Source organism: Chroicocephalus ridibundus, chromosome 1 (genome assembly GCF_963924245.1).
Source record: "Chroicocephalus ridibundus chromosome 1, bChrRid1.1, whole genome shotgun sequence".
Taxonomy (NCBI): domain Eukaryota; kingdom Metazoa; phylum Chordata; class Aves; order Charadriiformes; family Laridae; genus Chroicocephalus; species Chroicocephalus ridibundus.
This window is the reverse complement of record NC_086284.1, coordinates 2003891-2022718: the sequence shown is the minus strand read 5'-3', so window position 1 is coordinate 2022718 and position 18828 is coordinate 2003891. Positions and strand designations below refer to the sequence as shown.

The 18828-nt window shown below is 48.6% G+C and overlaps 1 protein-coding gene across 1 annotated transcript in view; it reads right to left on the bottom strand.

The window, feature by feature from the left end:
• ME3 (malic enzyme 3) overlaps positions 1-18828 on the bottom strand; it is a 128458-nt gene that overhangs the window by 49300 nt on the left and 60330 nt on the right. The window contains exons 2-3 of the mRNA XM_063325349.1: positions 11086-11219; positions 9416-9565 (exon numbers count right to left, since the gene is read on the bottom strand). Coding sequence (XP_063181419.1) covers positions 9416-9565; positions 11086-11219 — 284 coding nt within the window. The remainder of the gene's footprint in view (positions 1-9415; positions 9566-11085; positions 11220-18828) is intronic.

The following is an 18828-nucleotide window of genomic DNA, read 5'->3' as shown; positions in this document are numbered from 1 at the left end:
CACCCAAAGCTGTGCCCGCTGCTCCCTAAAGACGAGAAGAGGGAAGGGGAGAAGCACGAACTGGTGTGGGCGGCTGTGGTAGAGCAGAGTGGTAGAGTGGTCAGGCACTGGGACAGCCTGCCCAGGGAGGGGGTTGGGTCACCATCCCTAGAGGTGTTTAAGAAACGTCTGGATGTGGCACTTCAGGGCATGCTCCAGTGGCAGAGACTGTAGGTTGTTTGGTTGGACTCGATGATCTCAAAGGTCCTTTCCAACCATGAAGATTCTGTGATTCTATGGTTCTATGGTGTGAGCACAGGTGGATATGGAGAAGGGATGAAAGGGATGTGGAAGGGAACAGAAGGTCTTGCAAAGGGGATGTGTTAGGGGCCAGTGGACAGAAATCAGGAGGAACCCTGGAATCATTGGTTCTGCTGGTCAGGAAACAGCCTAAAGAATAACTAACTCCCTCTTCCTCTCCAGAGAGGGTGGATGGAGACAGACCAGTGCAGAAACTGCTGACATTGGCCGTTATGCAGCAATGTGAAAATGCAAAGGGTTGGCATGAGGTGCCCAGTGAATCTCTGGCATCCCCAGTGAAGGACTGAGGGTGGCCAGCAGACCCACATTGCTTTTGGCTGGTCATGAGCTACTTGCCCCTACTGGATTCTCAGGACAAAGGCGTTTGACCAGAGAATTGTCACGTCATAGCATAACTCACTGGTTAAACCCTGTGCGTATTTCAAAACTTCAGAAACTTTTTTTTTCCTGGTGTCCTTTTCAGTGGTGTTGTTTCAACAGTGGTGTTGAAGAAGAGCTCTGAGAAGACCCGCATAAGGATTGAGCCCCTGGAGCCACGACCTGGTGAAGAGCCGAGCAGGTCGGCAGTGTGGGACCCGACTCCTGCTTTCCCTCACAGCCAGGGTGCCCTTCTTGCTGGTGTGCAGGAGAGGGAGAAACCAGGCTGTTCGTAGCTACTCTGCCACCCATGTGTAAATTTACGGATGCACATGGAGAAAGACCAGGCTTTGAGGTGAGATGTAAGATGCCACCAACCAGGGATCCCACCAACCAGCAAGTGTGGGCATTTCCCAAATTCAGGATACTTTGCGGCATTCAAACTCACCACGCTCAAGGGGCTTCACGCCCTCTGTTCAAGATCAACTTTAAGCGTAGGAAAATCTGACTCAGCTCTGATTTTTCTCTGCCTTTTCGGAGGCTTATTCCTAAACCAGCCTGTGTGTTGGATCCCGGCAATATCCCAGTAACTGGAAGATTACAGGGTCGCAGAGAGAAACGTGCTGAGGTGGGCAAGCAGTGCCTGTTGCTCGGTGATGTTGACCAAGGAGCTCTTATCTGTTTTCACTGCTAAGCACATAATCTATTCTGTTTTACTTGATAGTACAGAGGTTAAGGTGGGATCAAAAATCTCTGGGAAGTTAAATTAAGCCCTACCCTGATTATAGTTCCTTCCTGCGCTGTGCAAATTCTTCCAAGACCCACACCTTCACTTTTAGTGCACTGCAGGGAGCCCCAGGAATGAGCACAGAATTAGGACAAAGGAAAGAAATATTATTTTGACAATACCAGAGCCACCAGCTTTCAGATAAATTAAATCTAATCTCGCACAGTCTGTCTTAGTGAATCCACCTAAGAAAAAAATCTTAACTTTTGCTATAAATGGCGGCAAATACAGAAAATACCAGCAGCTTTTACAGCAGGTCTTCCACAATCATGCACTGAAGATGCGTGTGGCTTGCCTCATCAAAATATCTGAACGGTGTGTCTGCACACAGAGTTCTCCAGAAAAAAACCACCAAAACTCAGCAAAACCCAAGGAAGGTAAGAATTACGGTATCAGAGCACAGAAGCCCTCCTTCTGTGCAGACCTCTTGGGGAAGACTTTGGCAAATGCAAAGCAGCTCTTTATGCTGCCTGTTGATTCCTAGTCTCTTCTCTTTCAAAAAGGGATGCCCCTTTATTTGAGGATCAGAGCGCCAGCTCGCGAGCTCTGACCCAGCCGCTATACCACAACATGAGACTGCATCTCACAGCTACCCTGCAGTGGCATCTAAAAGTCAATGTAAATTATATAATAAAAATGTAGCATTTATGAATTATAAATAAATAAATATTCCATAAACTAAACAGTTAAAAAAGAGGACTCCTCATAAAAGATGTCCCCAAGTCATGACGCGTAGTCCATGGGAGGCTGCCCCACCGCCCAGTGGATATTGCTGTCCGAGGGTTTCTGACAGACAGCGTTATTTCCCCTCCCATTTACATCCTGGTACTCATTATTCTAAATAATTCTCCTCCCTCCTCCCTGGCTTTGGCATCTTTTGTTTAAGGTGGGGTTGCTCCTTGTGGCAGCAGCAGAGATTTATGCCAGATTAAATGCGAACACATCCTCTTGAATTTCCTTCACCAGGTCAACCTCTTTTCTTTTGGCCAACCCCACCTCTTCCTCTGAGCTTCTCCTGGTAAATCAGGGAATTTCAACAGACTTAAATCTCAGTCTCCTCTGACAGCAGGGGAAAGCCTGACCTTCATCGATTAATGCGAGACTTTGCTGTTAACCCCAGCTTGAGAACCACTTAACTGAAGGGTGAAGGGAGAAGGGAGAAGGATGGAGGTACAGCACGCTGAAAAGACTTGTCTGGAAAAAGCGGAGTCAGCACGGAGTGAGCAGTGGGAACCCTTGAACCTCTCAGCAGAGGTTTCCAGACAGACTGAACCATTCTCAGAAGGCCTGGGCTCCCTCTGTGCTAACTGCTTCCTTCTCACCTACTCTAGCCACGGTCTTCTCCTCCTCATTCCATAACCCGGCCCCATAACAGGACTAGATATAAGAAAGAAATTCATTACTCTGAGGGTGGTGAGACACTGGCCCAGGTTTCCCAGAGAGGTGGGAGATGCCCCATCCCTGAAAACATTCCAGGTCGGGGTGGACGGGGCTCTGAGCAACCTGATCTAGTTGAAGACGTCCCGGTCATTGCAGGGGTTTGGACTAGATGGCCTTTAAAGGTCCCTTCCCACCCAAACCAGTCTATGACTATCTCCCACCTATAACCTCTACCAGTGTCTTCAGGGCTTCCTGGCTACACGTTGTCCCCATGACACCTTCCACAGACCCCTCCCTTCAGTCTGCTGCAAGACCCGTCTGCTCATGGTGATGTTATCTAAATGCAGATCATGAAACACATTCATCTTCTCTTACACTGACTGCGGCTGCTTCTGGAAGAAGGATAAACCAGGCTGGTCACAACAGGAGAGGTTACAACAATCAGTGCTTTTGCGAAAATGCAGATTGCCTAAAGGGGTTTCAAAGTACAATTTTCAGGACAATAATCCAAAACCCAGTCTTCTCACTCACTTTTGGTCTCCACTGTTTTATAGAAGAGGGAGTGCAGGCAATTTGCGGTTAGGGAAAAGTCTATGGGATTCAGACCTTTGTTCTAATTTCCATTTGGTTTGGGTTCAAAGAGTCTAGAAACAGCAGGTAACCTTCTCTCTTGCTGCTCAGCCTGTGCAACACCACTAAAACAAAAGCCTCAGCAGAGCCAGATCTGTTGACAAGACAATTCTGTAGATTGATGTTTCACTCGCTCATTTTTCATCAGAGACACAGATCATTATTCTGTCAGCCTTGATTTTCGCACCACCTGCACCCTGTTAGCTGTCGTTCTCCAGGTTCGGCTTCATCCCAGCACGTTTCGCATTGTTCTGCCGTCAGTCCTCAAGGGTATTTATGTCTCCAGAAGAGAAGAGTGAACTTTAAGCAAGTTTTTTCTGTCCCCATAGCTCTCCTCCGACGGTGACGCTCTGACCTGTTCCAGACCTGCTCTCAGGGGGTACCAAAAGCTTTTGCAGAGCAACTGACAACTTTATACTTTCAAACACCAGTATGCTCACGAATTACCCAGTGTCTCGCGAGACTGTGGTCATACGCCACTGTAATAAACTATTCCGCACTATCACAGAAGAAATACAGCTCTGATTCCATGCCCTGAGATAAGTCCCCTCTCTGCTTTGTCTTTGTGAAAAAGTATAAAGTCTCTTTCCAAAGTTACCGTCACAATTAAAAAAGATCCTCCAGCTTAAAAAATACCTTTTAAATAGCATTGCACAGGTTCTGTCCTGTGCTGCGTAAGAACTCCCCTGATATTCATGAATAACATTTTACATTGAAAAAAAAAGAAAAGAAAAAGCAAAAAAGGAAAGAAGATCACAATACTACTACACACTTTTCTTTGTAGAGGACTTTGTATCTTCACTCTAGAGCAAAAAGGACTCTCAATCACAGTCTCAAAGCTTTCAGGGCTGATGAAAGCGTTTCCTAAGATAACAGTGACTCTTTCTACTAATGAGATGGAAGAATGAAAATTCCTCTTTCCCTCTTTCAGTGCCTCAGCAAGTTGCAAGCCCTGCTCTGCCACACTTCATTCCTTCCCCCTACCAAACTCCCGACGAGGATGAAGGACCCCCAGGCTTTGAAAAGCAAACGCTGCCAAGGCCCGTGTTCCCTAGTACCCAGGGTACCCTGCCTTCTGCTTGAAGCCAAATTATATCCTCGCCGCTGGGGAACATAACGGCGCTGTCCTCCCCATGCCTTCCGCAGCTTGCTCCTGCTCCTGCACGACTCCTGCTGCAGCTGGCGGTGAACCGGCTATCCGCATGGCCGCTAGCCTGGCCCCCACAAAAGACCTGGCTCTACCTACCTGTATTCCCGAACCAGATGACTGCACAGATGCATGGACATCTGTGCGGGATACAAGGGCGGTGGAAAGGAGGAGGGAATAACCAGGGAGGGATGGCAGGAGACAGACTGCAAAGCGGCGTATTTCAGCCATAGGATCTGACGCTGTACAGCTCTGCAAGGAATCTCCCTCAAGTCTGGGCCACCCTCGAGCATCAGGAACCAAACGGAGACACGATCCACACCTTGTCACTGTGGGACACTGTGTCCAGCAATATACTTTGTCCTTGACAATGCGAATACGTCTGGGTCACAAGCACTGCACAACACGTGAAGACAAACGTGGCAGCAGATTTTTTCTAACAAAACTACAACAAGACCCTGAGACACGAACTGTGGAGGAGCATAACCTGAGAAGCTCCCAACAAGTGAGAACATGTACCTCCCCCAGTCCTATTCTCCTCCTGAGGTACCTGCTACTGGCCACCGCTGCAGACAGGATCCGTGGCTTGGAAGGCTCTTCGTTGGACATAAGTGCTCTTCTCTCGCGCTTATTTAATGCGGTCTGATCACACAAGTCAGAAATTTTGACAGGGTCCTTATCACAAGTGTGATGGAGGTGAAATTTCTTGGTACTTCGACCTGCACTTACGGATTACACAATAATGTCTTCTTTTATTATTTTAAAAATACAAAATATAAAATGACACTGTACTTTGGCCTGAAGATTTTAATGCTTATTGCATGACTTCAAAAAACCAAATTTGGGTAACTCAGCAGGGAACTGTCTGGAAAACAAGATAGGAAAACTGTTATTCAACATAGACACCTTCCAGCAAAAACGTCAGGGCTCTTAGGGGGATGGTTCCAGAATGCCATTTTTAAAAATTTGACGGATCGACCTCCCTTCCAGCCGTTCTGAAAACCTGAGTTTTCAGCACATCGGCAAAAGTGTGAGACCAAGTAAAAAGAAAAGCCTGCTTGGAGAATTTCAAGCGACTCCTGAAGAGAGAGGCAGTAGGAGTTTGGGGAAGAGACGGGACCTGCTGGGGCACAGGAGCTCTGCCTGGCCCAGCAGAGAAGGGGGGACACTACGGGCAGCATAGATGAGCGTGCCAAGAGTTCCATGTTTGCAAGCCTTTCTTCCCCACTCTCTTCTACTGGTAAACAGAGAAAACCTGTGTTTTAAGACTGCTGGTTGTGTAGCTTTTCGAAAGGAAAGAACGGCAGATGTCTGACCCCATTCGGAGCAGATCTGCTGGCAGAGGGGATGCTGGAGCCCTGACCCGGGAGGAGAACTCTGGAGCCCAGTCCCACGGGAGCGCAGGTGAAAGCTCTACCCTTAAGAATTTGTACGCAGTGACCAGGAAGGGTAGAAGAGGCATTGAGCCCTGCAATTATGACAGCCCGTATCTGGCAAACAAAATCTGCAGCCATGCGAACACTGATAGATGCATCCTGATGAGAGAAGCCCCGCTGGATCTCATAGGACTATTTTCAGATGCTCTTGTACAAGAGTTGCTTTGTAAGCAAGTTACTCATGCTTTAATCTTTCCAGGCTCAACCTTCAAATATAAAGCCAAGCACTAATGGGGCTGAGAAAGATCTCAACAGAGGGAAGAAGTTTATTGTGTCCACAAGTCACTAATTGCTACTGCTGCGGCCACAGAAAGACTGCATAATACTCTGTGGACTTCCCTCCTCACCATAAGCTGTGCTATATGTGCGTGACCATCCCTGTTGGAGCACCACGAAGTGTTTTAAACCCGAGACGTCTCATCTCCCTTGCCTGACCAATAGTATTAAATGCGGCAGTTTGGATGAAAAGGTAATTGCTGCAGCACACGTTCATCCAGCTCCTCGCTGCCCAAAGAGCTGGGCTGGGAGGCACGGCACGCCAGAGGACAGATTTAGAAAGACTTTGATTCATTGGAGAGATGAGCCCAAACCAACCGGACAGAGTTCACAGCAGGACATGTAGCGAGGAGAAATGCTAAGCACAATTACGGAGTGGCACATATCTGGTGGGGTAACGGTGTCAAAGAAAGGATTCACTGGGAGAAGATGACAAATTGCATCACAGTGACCAGGCCACTCAGACAATGCCAAAAAAGGCGAGGGCACGCTGGGACGTGTTAGCAAACGCCGACATGTAACTGCTCCAGCCTCCTCGGCACTGCCAGTCCTCCGCGGTGAAGCGGTGCTCACTCTTCTCTGGTGCACTTCAGAAGAAATGTAGCCAAACAGGGGACTCCGGAGTGGGACAACCTGGACCGAACAGCACGAACTACAGGCAAGAAAACCACCAGGCTGAACGTGAAAAGGCCACTGTAGAGAGGATGACATCGGCAAAGAACACGTCGGTTATATACTGGGGGAAAACCACTTTCTACTATATGAGAGTTAAGTACTGGAATGGGCTCCGTAGGGCAGCTTTAGTGCAGATTTACAATAACACACAATCAGTTAACGAGCAGGGTTATATGCTAAGGCTGCCTGTGACAGCAGAGCAGAACTGAACGGCCTGGAGATCCTCTCCAGTTCTAGGTGCCGCGTTCTCCCCAAAACAACAGTGACATGCATTTACGTGGGTGTCTTTCTGTTTTAGAAACCTTCCAATACAAATACAATTAGAAGAATCAGCTTTTCAGACTTCCACGCAGCTTAGGATAATAAATATGGGAAGAGCCAGAAATTCAAACTTAGATCTTAATTCCTGAGCTCCCCAAATCTGCAGGTCCCAATGATCTCAGCAGAAAGCGTTGGTGCCCTACCCTGAACTAAGTGTCTTGCAGCCAGCTCCTGATGTACAAACGTGCTCCAGAAGAGAAAATACATGCTGCAAGACAAGGAGAGTCAGACTGACAAAAAAAGCACATATGAATGCTTCTCATTTTAATCTCATTACTTTACCTGATATAATAGCTCTTTTCTTTTTGCAACAAAACCACTCTTTTTGCTAAAAAAAATCTTGATTAAAACCAACTCTGAGGCCAGGCTGAAATTCACTCTACGTCTTCAGGGAAAGAAACTCCCCGCTATAGGAAAGTCAGTGTACTAAGGGCACGACAGTTTGCCCTTTCCCGCGGAAGCCACCAGCTGGAATCCAGAACAGCTGCAAACCCAAGTTCAGCAGCAAAACTGCCAGACCACGAGAGCAGATGTTCTTACCGTATCAGTAAAATACTGTGGGTTTAACACGTGAGAAAGAAGAGAGTTACGGGAAGGGGAATTCTCCAACAGCAACAACTGCAGAAAGAGTCCCGTATGTGGCAAGAAATCCCTGCTTTCCTGAGGATAACATCAGGAATGGAGAAGGAAAGAAGCAAAACTCCCAAATACTGTCTTAACTTCTTGCAAGGTAAAGGCAGACTGAAGGCAGAGACACGGTGGCTGTACAGCAGGAATTGCGGCTGTGAATCCCGATTAGCTGAGAACCGGCAACATTTGCTCTTCCCGGCCTGACAGCGCTCCCAGCTCAACACCCGGAGACGGAGTCTGGGCTCTCTCATCTCTGATACCTCTCACGCCTGCCCAGAAGAAGCAGGTGTCCTCCCCGCGCCCAGAGGACAATTCCTCCTCTGGGTTCCTCATTCGCACTGAGGAGCAGGAGGGGATACGATCAAAGCCCGACCAGATGAATGACGTCACCACAGCCCAGCAGATCCAGCGGCTGGGTACCAGGGAACAGAACGCAGTTACCTGGGATCGCCACAAGCCAAAAAGCAGTCCTGAGGAGCCGCTCGTGCGAAGGAATCGGTGGCTTTACCAGAAATTTTGATGACAAACAGGATGCAAGCGTGTTTGCCGAGGTAACCTTAGCCATGATGTTATTCATCATCTGTCTACACAGCCCTTACGGCTTCGAGGTCTGCCTCAGGGTCCCCACTGTGGCCTTGAGTCACTTCGTAGAACTTGCCTCAGTTTCCCCATCTGTCATGCTACTCTCAGCTGAAGCTGCAGTTATACCTCATGCTCGTGAAACGCTTTTAAACCACTGTTATTCCATTCCTTTACTTCACATATTTTTATAGCAAAAGCTAAAGTTTTTATCTGCCTACTGGTACGTGTCAAGGACACAAAAAATAAAAAGCTTGCAAAGAAAACTGAACTTTACCACTGAACTTTCAGGCTAGGACTAAAATGTATTTCAGAATGCTAATGAGGGCTTTATCTAAACATTAATCATTAAAAAGAATTACGCAGAACGGGGCCTTCCAACACGGTACACAGTGTTTAATGTTGCATGAATGTGCACAGTAACCGCTCTGAGCAGCGAGGAAGGCACTGATGCAGGGCATCGCCTCCTGTGAAAAAGATTCGTGCAGGGCGGTTTGTGGAAGCGCATACAAAGTTCAAAATCAGCACAATGTATCCCAAATCCAGCAATTACTCCAACGCCAGCACTGCTGAAGGCACCCGGTGCTCCTGAGAGAGCGGACAGGGAGGGCGGCAGCCCGAGGTTCAGGGAGGCGTTTGGAGCGAAGTCGCACAGACTGTACTGCACTGTTAGAGAACAAACCCACTCTGTTCGCTGTTTATAGGAAGAAGGCAGCGCTATTCTCCACTCCCCAGCTCACCATCAAATGTACACACACGAAGCTGCTTGCTGGTCCATCTCTTGATGAGGGATTGGGTTTTAGGCGTTTTGGGCCACCCACAGAAAGATGGACTGTGGGGACAAAAGAAACATTCACACGGAATTAAGAAAGGGGCAAGAGCAGTCTCTTCACTCACCGTGGTCTCCTGAAAGCCAAGCCGTACTGCTGGCAAGCCAGGCCAACTGTTGGGGTGTAGACGATGGGCATGAATCTCTCGATGTCGGAGGTCAGCACTCGATAAAAAAGCTTCTCATTCCTGTCTTGCAATGTCATAAGAACAATGTACCTTAGAAGTAAAATGGAATAGATAAATATCAGTATTTATGGATGTTGGCAGACTCACAAAAAGCAGTAGCTGGCTCGCTCCGTTCTCCCAAGCTCCGACACTCCTCAGTTCTACACTGTGAGCAGATCCTCGGAGCAAAACTTCCCAGAGGACCTGAGGGCTCCACCGCCCTCACCAAGAGCTCCCAGAGACTCGGTAGAGCTGGAGGTCAGACCCACGCGTACCCTCAGGGCTTCACAAGCTGCATTGGAAACAACTGTAATCGAAAAGGTCAAAAGCAGGATTCGGGGCTACCTGGGACAGAGCGGGACATCGTCTTTACTATCAGAATTTATTATGCAATCTAGAAGATGAAATATGCATATATGCAAATGTTAATATGCACATTTCAAAGCACTGTCTTTCCTAAAATATTTCTACAAAACCTCTCTCTCCATTCTCCTGCATTCTCAAGTACTTGATCACTAAAACCTGAAGGACAGTTAAATTACATCTTTGAAAAAAAAGAAGACAAACGCGTTAGTTCAGAAAATGGAAATGTTAAATCAACTTTGTATTATTAGTGTTGCCCAGACTTACACGTGCAGCACCAGGTCTATGTGAGCACTTAGTGACCTCGCATGTGTTACATTTCTCCAAAGATTTTTCTTTCTTGAAAACGCTTCATTGGCCAAGACTGAAGTTGTCAGCTTGAAGCCAGAAAAAGGAAAAGCTCAAAAAGCGAAGAGAGATTGCAAACGACGTTCTGTCTGAGAAACTTGTATGACCATAAGGACAGACTCCCTTCCGTGTTCAGCACCCAATCTCGCAGCGCGGCTTCAGAAAGGCATCACGCACCCCCAACAATACGTAATTGGCGAGATCAGCCCGGGCCTTTGTGACAGAGAAAACCCAATGCAATCTCTCCACAGGGGATGAGTCCTGCTGCCACAGCCCCCAGATCAACGGCAGCCGAGACAGATGGAGATGCAAACCCTACCACCCGACACATCAGGAGCCAAACGCCACCTCGCATCAGTAACCCTGATGAACAATACTGGATGCAACGGAAGCTCAGGAGCAGAAAGATTAGTCGACACTCATCATCGCTTCTGGTATTTTTACTTTTTTCCTATCGGCAGGCAGGTTCTTCCTGTTCTTCCAGCCAGCACTTTAGAGAAGGCATTGCTGCGCACACAGACAGGCACGAGTAGTCCGTGTGCTCGCCCCAGCGCTCTGCCCTTCCGTCTGCACTTGTGCCCAGAGTGCAGCGCATCGCCAGGCTCGTACCAGAGCTCTCCACAACGCGGTGGAGAAAGGGGCAGTACCGGCGCTGTCTTGGAACTGGGATGGCACGTAACTGAGGTGAAGGCAGACAGGCCAGAATAAACACTCCTGGTGCCGGAGAGAACGGACAGCTGGAAAAAGTGCCTGAGGGAAACCTGTGTGCTTTGAAGCAGGATTCTCAAGTCTTTCTGGGGGCTTTAAAGAACTGAAAATTAAAGGGGGAGAGGGGAGGAAATAAGATGGTTTTGACATACTTGTCTAGATCGTTAGACTTGTTCTCGAAGTTTTTCATCACGCGGAGGACTTGAACATCTTGGCTCAAGAAGCAAGGAGGAAGGAGGCCATGAATTCCCAGCTGCAGCCTCTCTTCAAGCGTAAAAGCCATTCCCTGGGAAGAAAAGAGGAAGGCACGTTCAAACGGCAGGATAACCAGGAGGAAAGCAAGCAACAGCATGCGGCCCCCGAGGCCCTGGAGGCAGTCCTCCCCCGCGGGGACCGTGGGGCTCGGACCACCCAGACCCTGCAGCTTCTGCATTAGCAGTCCCAGCACCAGCAGGGCTTTGATGATTCACACCCTTTTGCCATTTGAATTTGGTTGGTGTCTAAAGTGTACACGACTTTATAGTGTACACATTCTTAGGGTTTCTTTCACTTCATGCTTTTCTTATATTACTGTGTTAGCTCACGCCTACAAGCTTCAATGGCCCTCCTGAAAGCCCAGCTCTCACAGTCCTTTACAAATCACATAACAGGTTTAGAATCATAAAATCATAGAATCATTTAGGACGGAAAAGACCTTTAAGATCATCAAGTCCAACCATCAACCTAACACTGCCAAGTTGCCACACCTCCAGGGATGGTGACTCCACCACTGCCCTGGGCAGCCTGGTCCAATGCTTGATAACCCCTTTCATGAAGAAATTTTTCCTAATATCCATCCTAAACCTCCCCTGGTGCAACTTGAGGCCGTTTCCTCTTGTCCTATTGCCTGTTCCTTGGGAGAAGAGACCGACCCGCCCGGCTACCCCCTCCTTTCAGGGAGCTGCAGAGAGCGAGAAGGTCTCCCCTCAGCCTCCTCTTCTCCAGGCTGAACACCCCCAGCTCCCTCAGCCGCTCCTCACCAGACTTGTGCTCCAGACCCCTCACCAGCTCCGGTGCCCTTCTCTGGACACGCTCCAGCACCTCAATGTCTTTCTTGGTGTGAGGGGCCCAAACCTGGACACAGCCCTCGAGGTGGGGCCTCGCCAGTGCCCAGGGCAGGGGGACGGTCACTGCCCCAGTCCTGCTGGCCACACTGTTCCTGACACAGGCCAGGATGCTGTTGGCCTTCTCGGCCACCTGGGCACACTGCTGGCTCATATTCAGCCGGCTGTTGACCAACACCCCCGGGTCCTTTTCCACCAGGCAGCTCTGCAGCCACTCTGCCCCCATCCTGTAGCGTCCATGGGGTTGGTGTGACCCAAGTGCAGGACCCAGCACTTGGCCTTATTAAACCTCATACAGTTGGCCTTGGCCCATTGATCCAGCCTGTCCAGATCCTTCTGCAAAGCCTTCCTACCCTCAAGCAGATCGACTCTCCTGTCCAACTTGCTGTCATCTGTGAATTTACTGAAGTACACTCCATCCCCTCATCCAGATCATTGATAAAGATGTTAAACACAACTGGCCCCAGTACTGAGCCCTGGGGAACACCACTTGTGACCAGCCACCAACTGGATTTAACTCCATTCACCACCGCTATGTGGGCCCAGCCTTCCAGCTGTTTTTTTACCCAGCGAAGTGTACGCCCATCCAAGCCATGAGTAGCCAGTTAGGCTTTACTCAAGTCTAGGTAGACAACACCCACAGCCTTCCCCTCATCCACTAAGTGGGTCACCTTGTCATAGAAGGAGATCGGGTTGGTCAAGCAGGACCTGCCTTTCATAAACCCATGTTGACTGGGCCTGATCTCCTGGTTGTCCTGGATGTGCCATGTGATGGCACTCAGGATGATCTGCTCCATAACCTTCCCTGGCACTGAGGTGAGACTGACAGGCCTGCAATCCCCAGATTGTCGTTATGGCCCTTCTTGTAGATGGACGTCACATTTGCTAACCTGCAGATAATTTAGATTCGGATACTGAATAGTAAACCCAACTCATCAACTTCAGTTACTTTCTAGTCTTCCACCAGACACGATGTGTATTAACGGCGTACCAGCAGCACAGAAGACAGACATGACATGTAGGATGCTTTCCCAGTGCTAAACCTTTTTTTTTTCATTCAAGGAGCACACAGAGTGCCATAGGTCTTATTAAGCAGTTGACACTGGCCCACGGCTGAAGCTCAATTACTAGATCGTATGGGATAACCCTGCTCTTAGGGGACAATTTCATCCTTCCTAGCAGAAGCCTGCGCGTGTCCTGCTCCCGTGCACGCAGGGGCTGATGCTCCAGGCGACCAGCAGCTCCCTGTGCTGGACTCAGCCTGGTGACCAGCAATGGTAAATGCATTCTGCAGTCTGGGAAGAAGATTATAAAAGGTCTTAGTCCTTAATTAATGGGATTTCTGCTATGCTGATAGCAGATTAGACAGCAGGATAGAGGGAAACATTTTCAGTAGCGTCTAAGGAGCTTAAATCCTAATGAAAACTTCACCCATAACTAACCAACTGATTCATATTTTGATGAACAGTTGGCAGTAAAATATTCAAAACTGGTAATTATTGGACTACATCTACTCAAGCACACAGACAAATGCTTGACAAAATCTTAATGAGCAGCTTTATGACTACATAGCTTTTAAACTGCTATTTTCTTCCATGGATTTAGTGTTTCTCCAAGACAAATAACTGTTATTAATGTTGCACAAGAAAAACCGCGGACACATCTCGATGAACTTGGTTTTGGCAGCTTTCCTTCACCTCCTGTTGCTTGTTCCTGTCCCTGTGCCATCCCAACGGCTGTGCCAGCACAAGCATGAGTGCAGTCACATGGTTAATGAGGGAGAGGAAGTACCCGGATTAAAAATAACCAGGTCATTTGAGCTGAGAGCAGCTCCCCTGGCTGGTGATACGCCATAGATGGCTCTGCAGACACTGGCAAACCTGGGCGCAGCCGCTGGGGACATTCGGCAGTGGGAATGGACCACTGGAAGAGCTGTAAGTCGTGCGGATGGTGATGAAAATGTTTGTCAAACTTTCAGCAATGTCACGTAGCCTGTAAAAGGACAGAGGAAAGGACTGAAACCGCTTCTCCTGTTTGCCAGATCCATGCCTCGTACAGAGCGCAACTCCTTTATTACTGAGTTGTGCACTACTGCCAATTAAAAAAAATAGTCTTTGTACATTTCAGAAAAGATATTCAGTCTCCAAGACGTCTGAGAAGAAAACAATCTTTATCCCACAAGCATTTTCGTATTTTTTTCTGCTCTGCATCAGGATAGAGCCAAGTATTTTCCAAATCTTTGACACAAGAACATGGCAGAGAGAAGTCGCTCCCCTTCCAGGCAGCAGAGGAGGAGTCAGCGTTGCCCAGGAGGCAAGAACGGGCTGTCAACCCCAGGAATGGCATCAAGGTCTCTGCAGTCGTTGATGGACGTTGTACCCGGGACGTGGCTGGTTCTGCTGAAGCGCCTGACATTTCTCACCCAAATTTCCCCCCCGGACCTGAGAAGCCTTCCCCTAAATGAGCATCATAGCAGAACTGGTACATTCCCACAAGATAAAGTTTGAGTTCCCGTGAGTCATCATTTTTTAATTTAAAAAACGCAACAAATCTACGTCAGAAAACTTGCAACCGTCTGTATTCTCCTGACTGGAGACTCCCGAAACACTAGACTGAGACCAACACTGGGATCAGCTCTGCGCCAGTATTTGGCTTTACACCGACAATATTGTATCATGGCGGGGAAAATACAGCTGCTGCGAATGTCAAAGTTTGTCTGCGATGTATGGCAAAAAAATAAAGCGCAACAATTTCAAAGCCTTTACTTCCTGCGACCTTTGAACATGGAGGACAGATAACGGGAGGCAGGAATATCTGGCAGTAAATACTCCCCTTTCTTGTCTAGAGTCACATCACAGGCTGGCCACAGACCTGACCCCGCTCATCCCCTGCAAGAGAAATAAAGCTCAGCAAAAAAAGTAAACCAGTTCCAGTTCCTCTTCTAAAAGAGATAGAAAAGGCCGAAATGCAGTATCCTAGGCACCGCCACCCCCAACCACTAAAAGTCTTCTTGCAGTATTTTTTCCATAGGAAAAAAAACCCTTTCAGTTATTTTCCACCCACTAAGATCAGGAAAAGCTTCAATATTTCATTAAATGATCACACACCAAATACAAGAAAAAATTCTATATTTCAGCTCATTTCTCTTCAAAATAACACCATGACGCCTTACAGAAACAGCACTCTGCACCCCCACTAGTATCCCCCTTTCTTTTCCCAGTGGGTTGGGCTCTACCCGGCTGCCGTCTCCAACAGCCCCGCGCGGCCAGGAGCATCCAGCTTCCCTTCACCCAGGGGCGGCGTGAGAGCTCTGACGGGACCACAGCTGCCACCAAGGTGCAGCACTTGTATTCGGACACTGGCCCTTCAGATCTGCTGGGTTGGTTTTGCCTTTCAGGAGGAACTCACCAGGCTGCAAAGCGTTCAGCAGTGCGCGGGGAAACCTCCTGAGGTGGTACCGGGAGTTAACGTAAGCATTAATAAGACTGAAGAGGGTCAAAAGGCAGCGTGGGGTTGTAGAGCGGTTTGTGTGTGTTAACTTGGGCTGGGAGGGACGTTCTTGCACACGATTCTGCTCGGCGCTTAATTTCTGGGTAGTTTTTAGGTCTGCCGAGCGCCAGGAGCCTAGCCCCCAGTGCCAACTCACCGTTTCAAGACACGGCAAATGCAAGACTCTGAACTTGAATTTTAAGCAATTTGGAGATCTGCGCACATGAATGCATGTTTTTGGATTGCAAGAGCAGATTAAGCTGTTTAAACACAGCCAGAGCTGTGCTGTTACCAGTCCAAGGGAAGCATGGTCAGGCTGACATACGGCATCTCCAGCTCACTGCATGTACCGCACCTGAATGAGTTAAACCAGTCTAAGCATCTTCATACTGGAGCAATTGCGACCACGCGTGATGAAGAAGCCGCCGCCCTCACAACCAGTTAAATCTCCAAACCACTTTTAAGTACGGAGGTGGTCCATCAGCGAGCGGCTCTGCGGCAGGGTCGGGAGCGGAGCAGAAATTGCCTGCCCTAACTTTCTGCTTTCTGAAGTTTCTCGGAAGGTCTCGGAGTAGGACCCCTGGGTGAAGCGGTTACATTCACTGAAACAGCACAGCGTGAAATGAGTTTGGAAACACATTCTGCCCCAGATCAAAAGCTGGAATTCACTGAGGTATTGCTATGTTTAAGATTAAAGCTTTTAGGGTCGGGGTTTTTTTTATTAAGGCTGCCTGAAAGCCATATTGTGCCACGCTTTTTCTGGTCGTGAAAGGTCTAATGATTAGACGGTGAGCCACAGCCCTGCAGGGCTGAAGCCAGGTGCTCCGATTCATTTCTAAATGTGTGGGAAAGGAGCTGGCACGGAGAGGGCAGATGCTATGTCACCACCCAAAAACAAAGGCAAAAATATCAGCTGCCCACAAGGCTTCACGCTACGTCGGGGCTACGCGAGGGGGTTTTGTTCTGAAAAAGGCTTGCTGCAAAGAACCTCAAATGCTGCTGTTTTCTTATCGCTGACAGCACCAGGTCTGTTGTGTGGCAGCTCCCTCTTTGCAGCTCAAGCCCATAAAAGCACTTATTTCCGAAACTGAGGGGCGAAGCCAATTCACAGATAACGATTACTTTTAGCAGTGCGGTGAGAAGGGGGCGTTTCCCTCGGGGACGAATACAAGCAGGGGGGATGCCAGCATGGCTTACCCTTATAATGTACTTCTTACAGATCATACTTGCATAGGTGGGAACAAAGGCACAGAGCGGTAGTTCCCAGGGTACCAGGAAGCTGTTGTTAAGGCAATGGGGGCTTAATCCAGAGCTGGTTACCTAGTGCAGAACATGCAGAGTCCGCTGCGGCTCAGACCACCTCCAGATGCTCAGCATCTTTTTGGAGCAAAGTCTTGGCTTACTGCATTTTTCCGTATCTCTAGAGTGCAATTAGTAGCCAGGGAGGGCTGTGGGGTGGCCCAGATGGCCACACCAAGGGCTTTATGCAGTTTGTAGAGTCCCAGGCCATTGCCCTCCACGACGCCGGGACTCAAGCTGTGGGTCTCAGGCAGCCTCTGGGACCACAGTCCCCAACCCACGCAACTGCAAGCTGGCCTGGCAGTCCCTGAGCCGAGCAAACAAGGGTGAGTGAGCATCTCCCAACCCTTCGGAAAGAGTCCCGGGAACAGGGAACTTCGCGGTCTGATAAGAGCAGAGAAGGGGGGAAATACAGACACGCAGGGACACCACTGCAGGCGGCAAGAGCAGGCACGGCTGATCCCCTTGGGAAGTCCTAGTAGCCAGGCAAGTCCTAACAGTCTAGGGAAGTCCTAATAGCCAGGCAACTTCATAAGCTTATTCCATACAGATTTTTCCTGTAATGTGTTTTCCATAGATACTTGCACCTGTCCAGTTTTACAGCCAGGATGTACCTTGATTATCTGCAAGCCAAGTTCCTCCCATAAGAGGTCAGCACCAGAAGCTAAACTAATCCCCCCTGAGACGGCACCAGCTCCTCTTGCTGGCGGGGACGGACTGCCACGGAGCCTGTCCTGCACCACATCCCACCCTGGAAAAGCTGTATGGAAAATACTATTTGCATAAAAAGAGGGAAGAAGGCACATGGTAGGGGTAATCCTTTAATTTCTCATTTTAAATGTCTTGCAGCTTCTTCTTACCTTTAATTTGTATGTGTGTGTGCTTGGAAAAAAAACAAAGCCATGATGCTGTGGGGCATGGGGAAGACACCGTTCAGCGCATCTTCTCTGAAACCTGGAGAGAAGATCCCCCTCTGTGCTGTCTCGGCGGTTGTTACTGGGCAAACCTTGTGCTGACCATGATTTCCAAACTCTCCTCACAGTGTCCAGGTCTCTTTCTGGGTTCAAAGTCACCAGCTGAAAAAATCCCACACTCTTGGCCATCCCCTTTGTTACAAAGTGATATAATTGTGGATTTCTGCCCCTTTCATATCGTTGTTCCTTCCTCTCCCACAGAGCCTGGGAACGCTAAAAAAACCTCCAAGACAAAGATAATTAAGCAACTCAACTTCATGCTCGTTTCAGTTCCTGGGGAACCATCTTTAATGAGGTCCACTAATTCAATTACAACATAAGTTGTCCCTAGTACTAATGAGGCTCTACCAGTAACTGCTTTGCTTTGTGCAAGTAACTTCCTTTCACTGGATTAGAGGGACATATTTCCATTATTCTTCCCATTTCTACCTTGTCTCACAACAGCAACTTTTGATTCACACCAATGTACGAGTGAGCAGAACTGGACCACGACAAAGTCCCCGTGCCAGCACACTTCCCCATCAGGGACCTGATCCTGCACGGTTTATCTCACAGGAGTAAGTGCTCTCCTGACGAGGGCATCCCTGACGGGCACGGGACGGGCAACACGTGGCAGGGTCACGGGCAAGAAGAAGCAAAGCCATGCTGTTCCTACAGGTTACAGGAGGTTTACTTCAATAAACAAAACTCATGAGCCAAATCCCTTCAGGGTTCTCTTCATTAATCCACAGGAAGAGCTTCAGTGCAAATCTCAAGCCCCGCACTGTGATTTCAGGCTGCAGGGGTACAGCTCTATGCCGAATTTAGCAGGGAACTCGTCAGGATTTCCCACAGTTTGCCAGCCTCCAGGGCAGCAATCTCTCCTCCACAGAAAAATAATAATCCATATGCTAGAAATTATACGGGTTTTGTCTTCAAACAAGATGCCGGTGCGTTGAGAAAATCAGATTTTTAAAGCTGAGCGAGACAAACTTCCCCAAAGAACAGCTGGTTTGGCAGGCTGGCTTTGCGAAGGACCTGGGAACTTTGC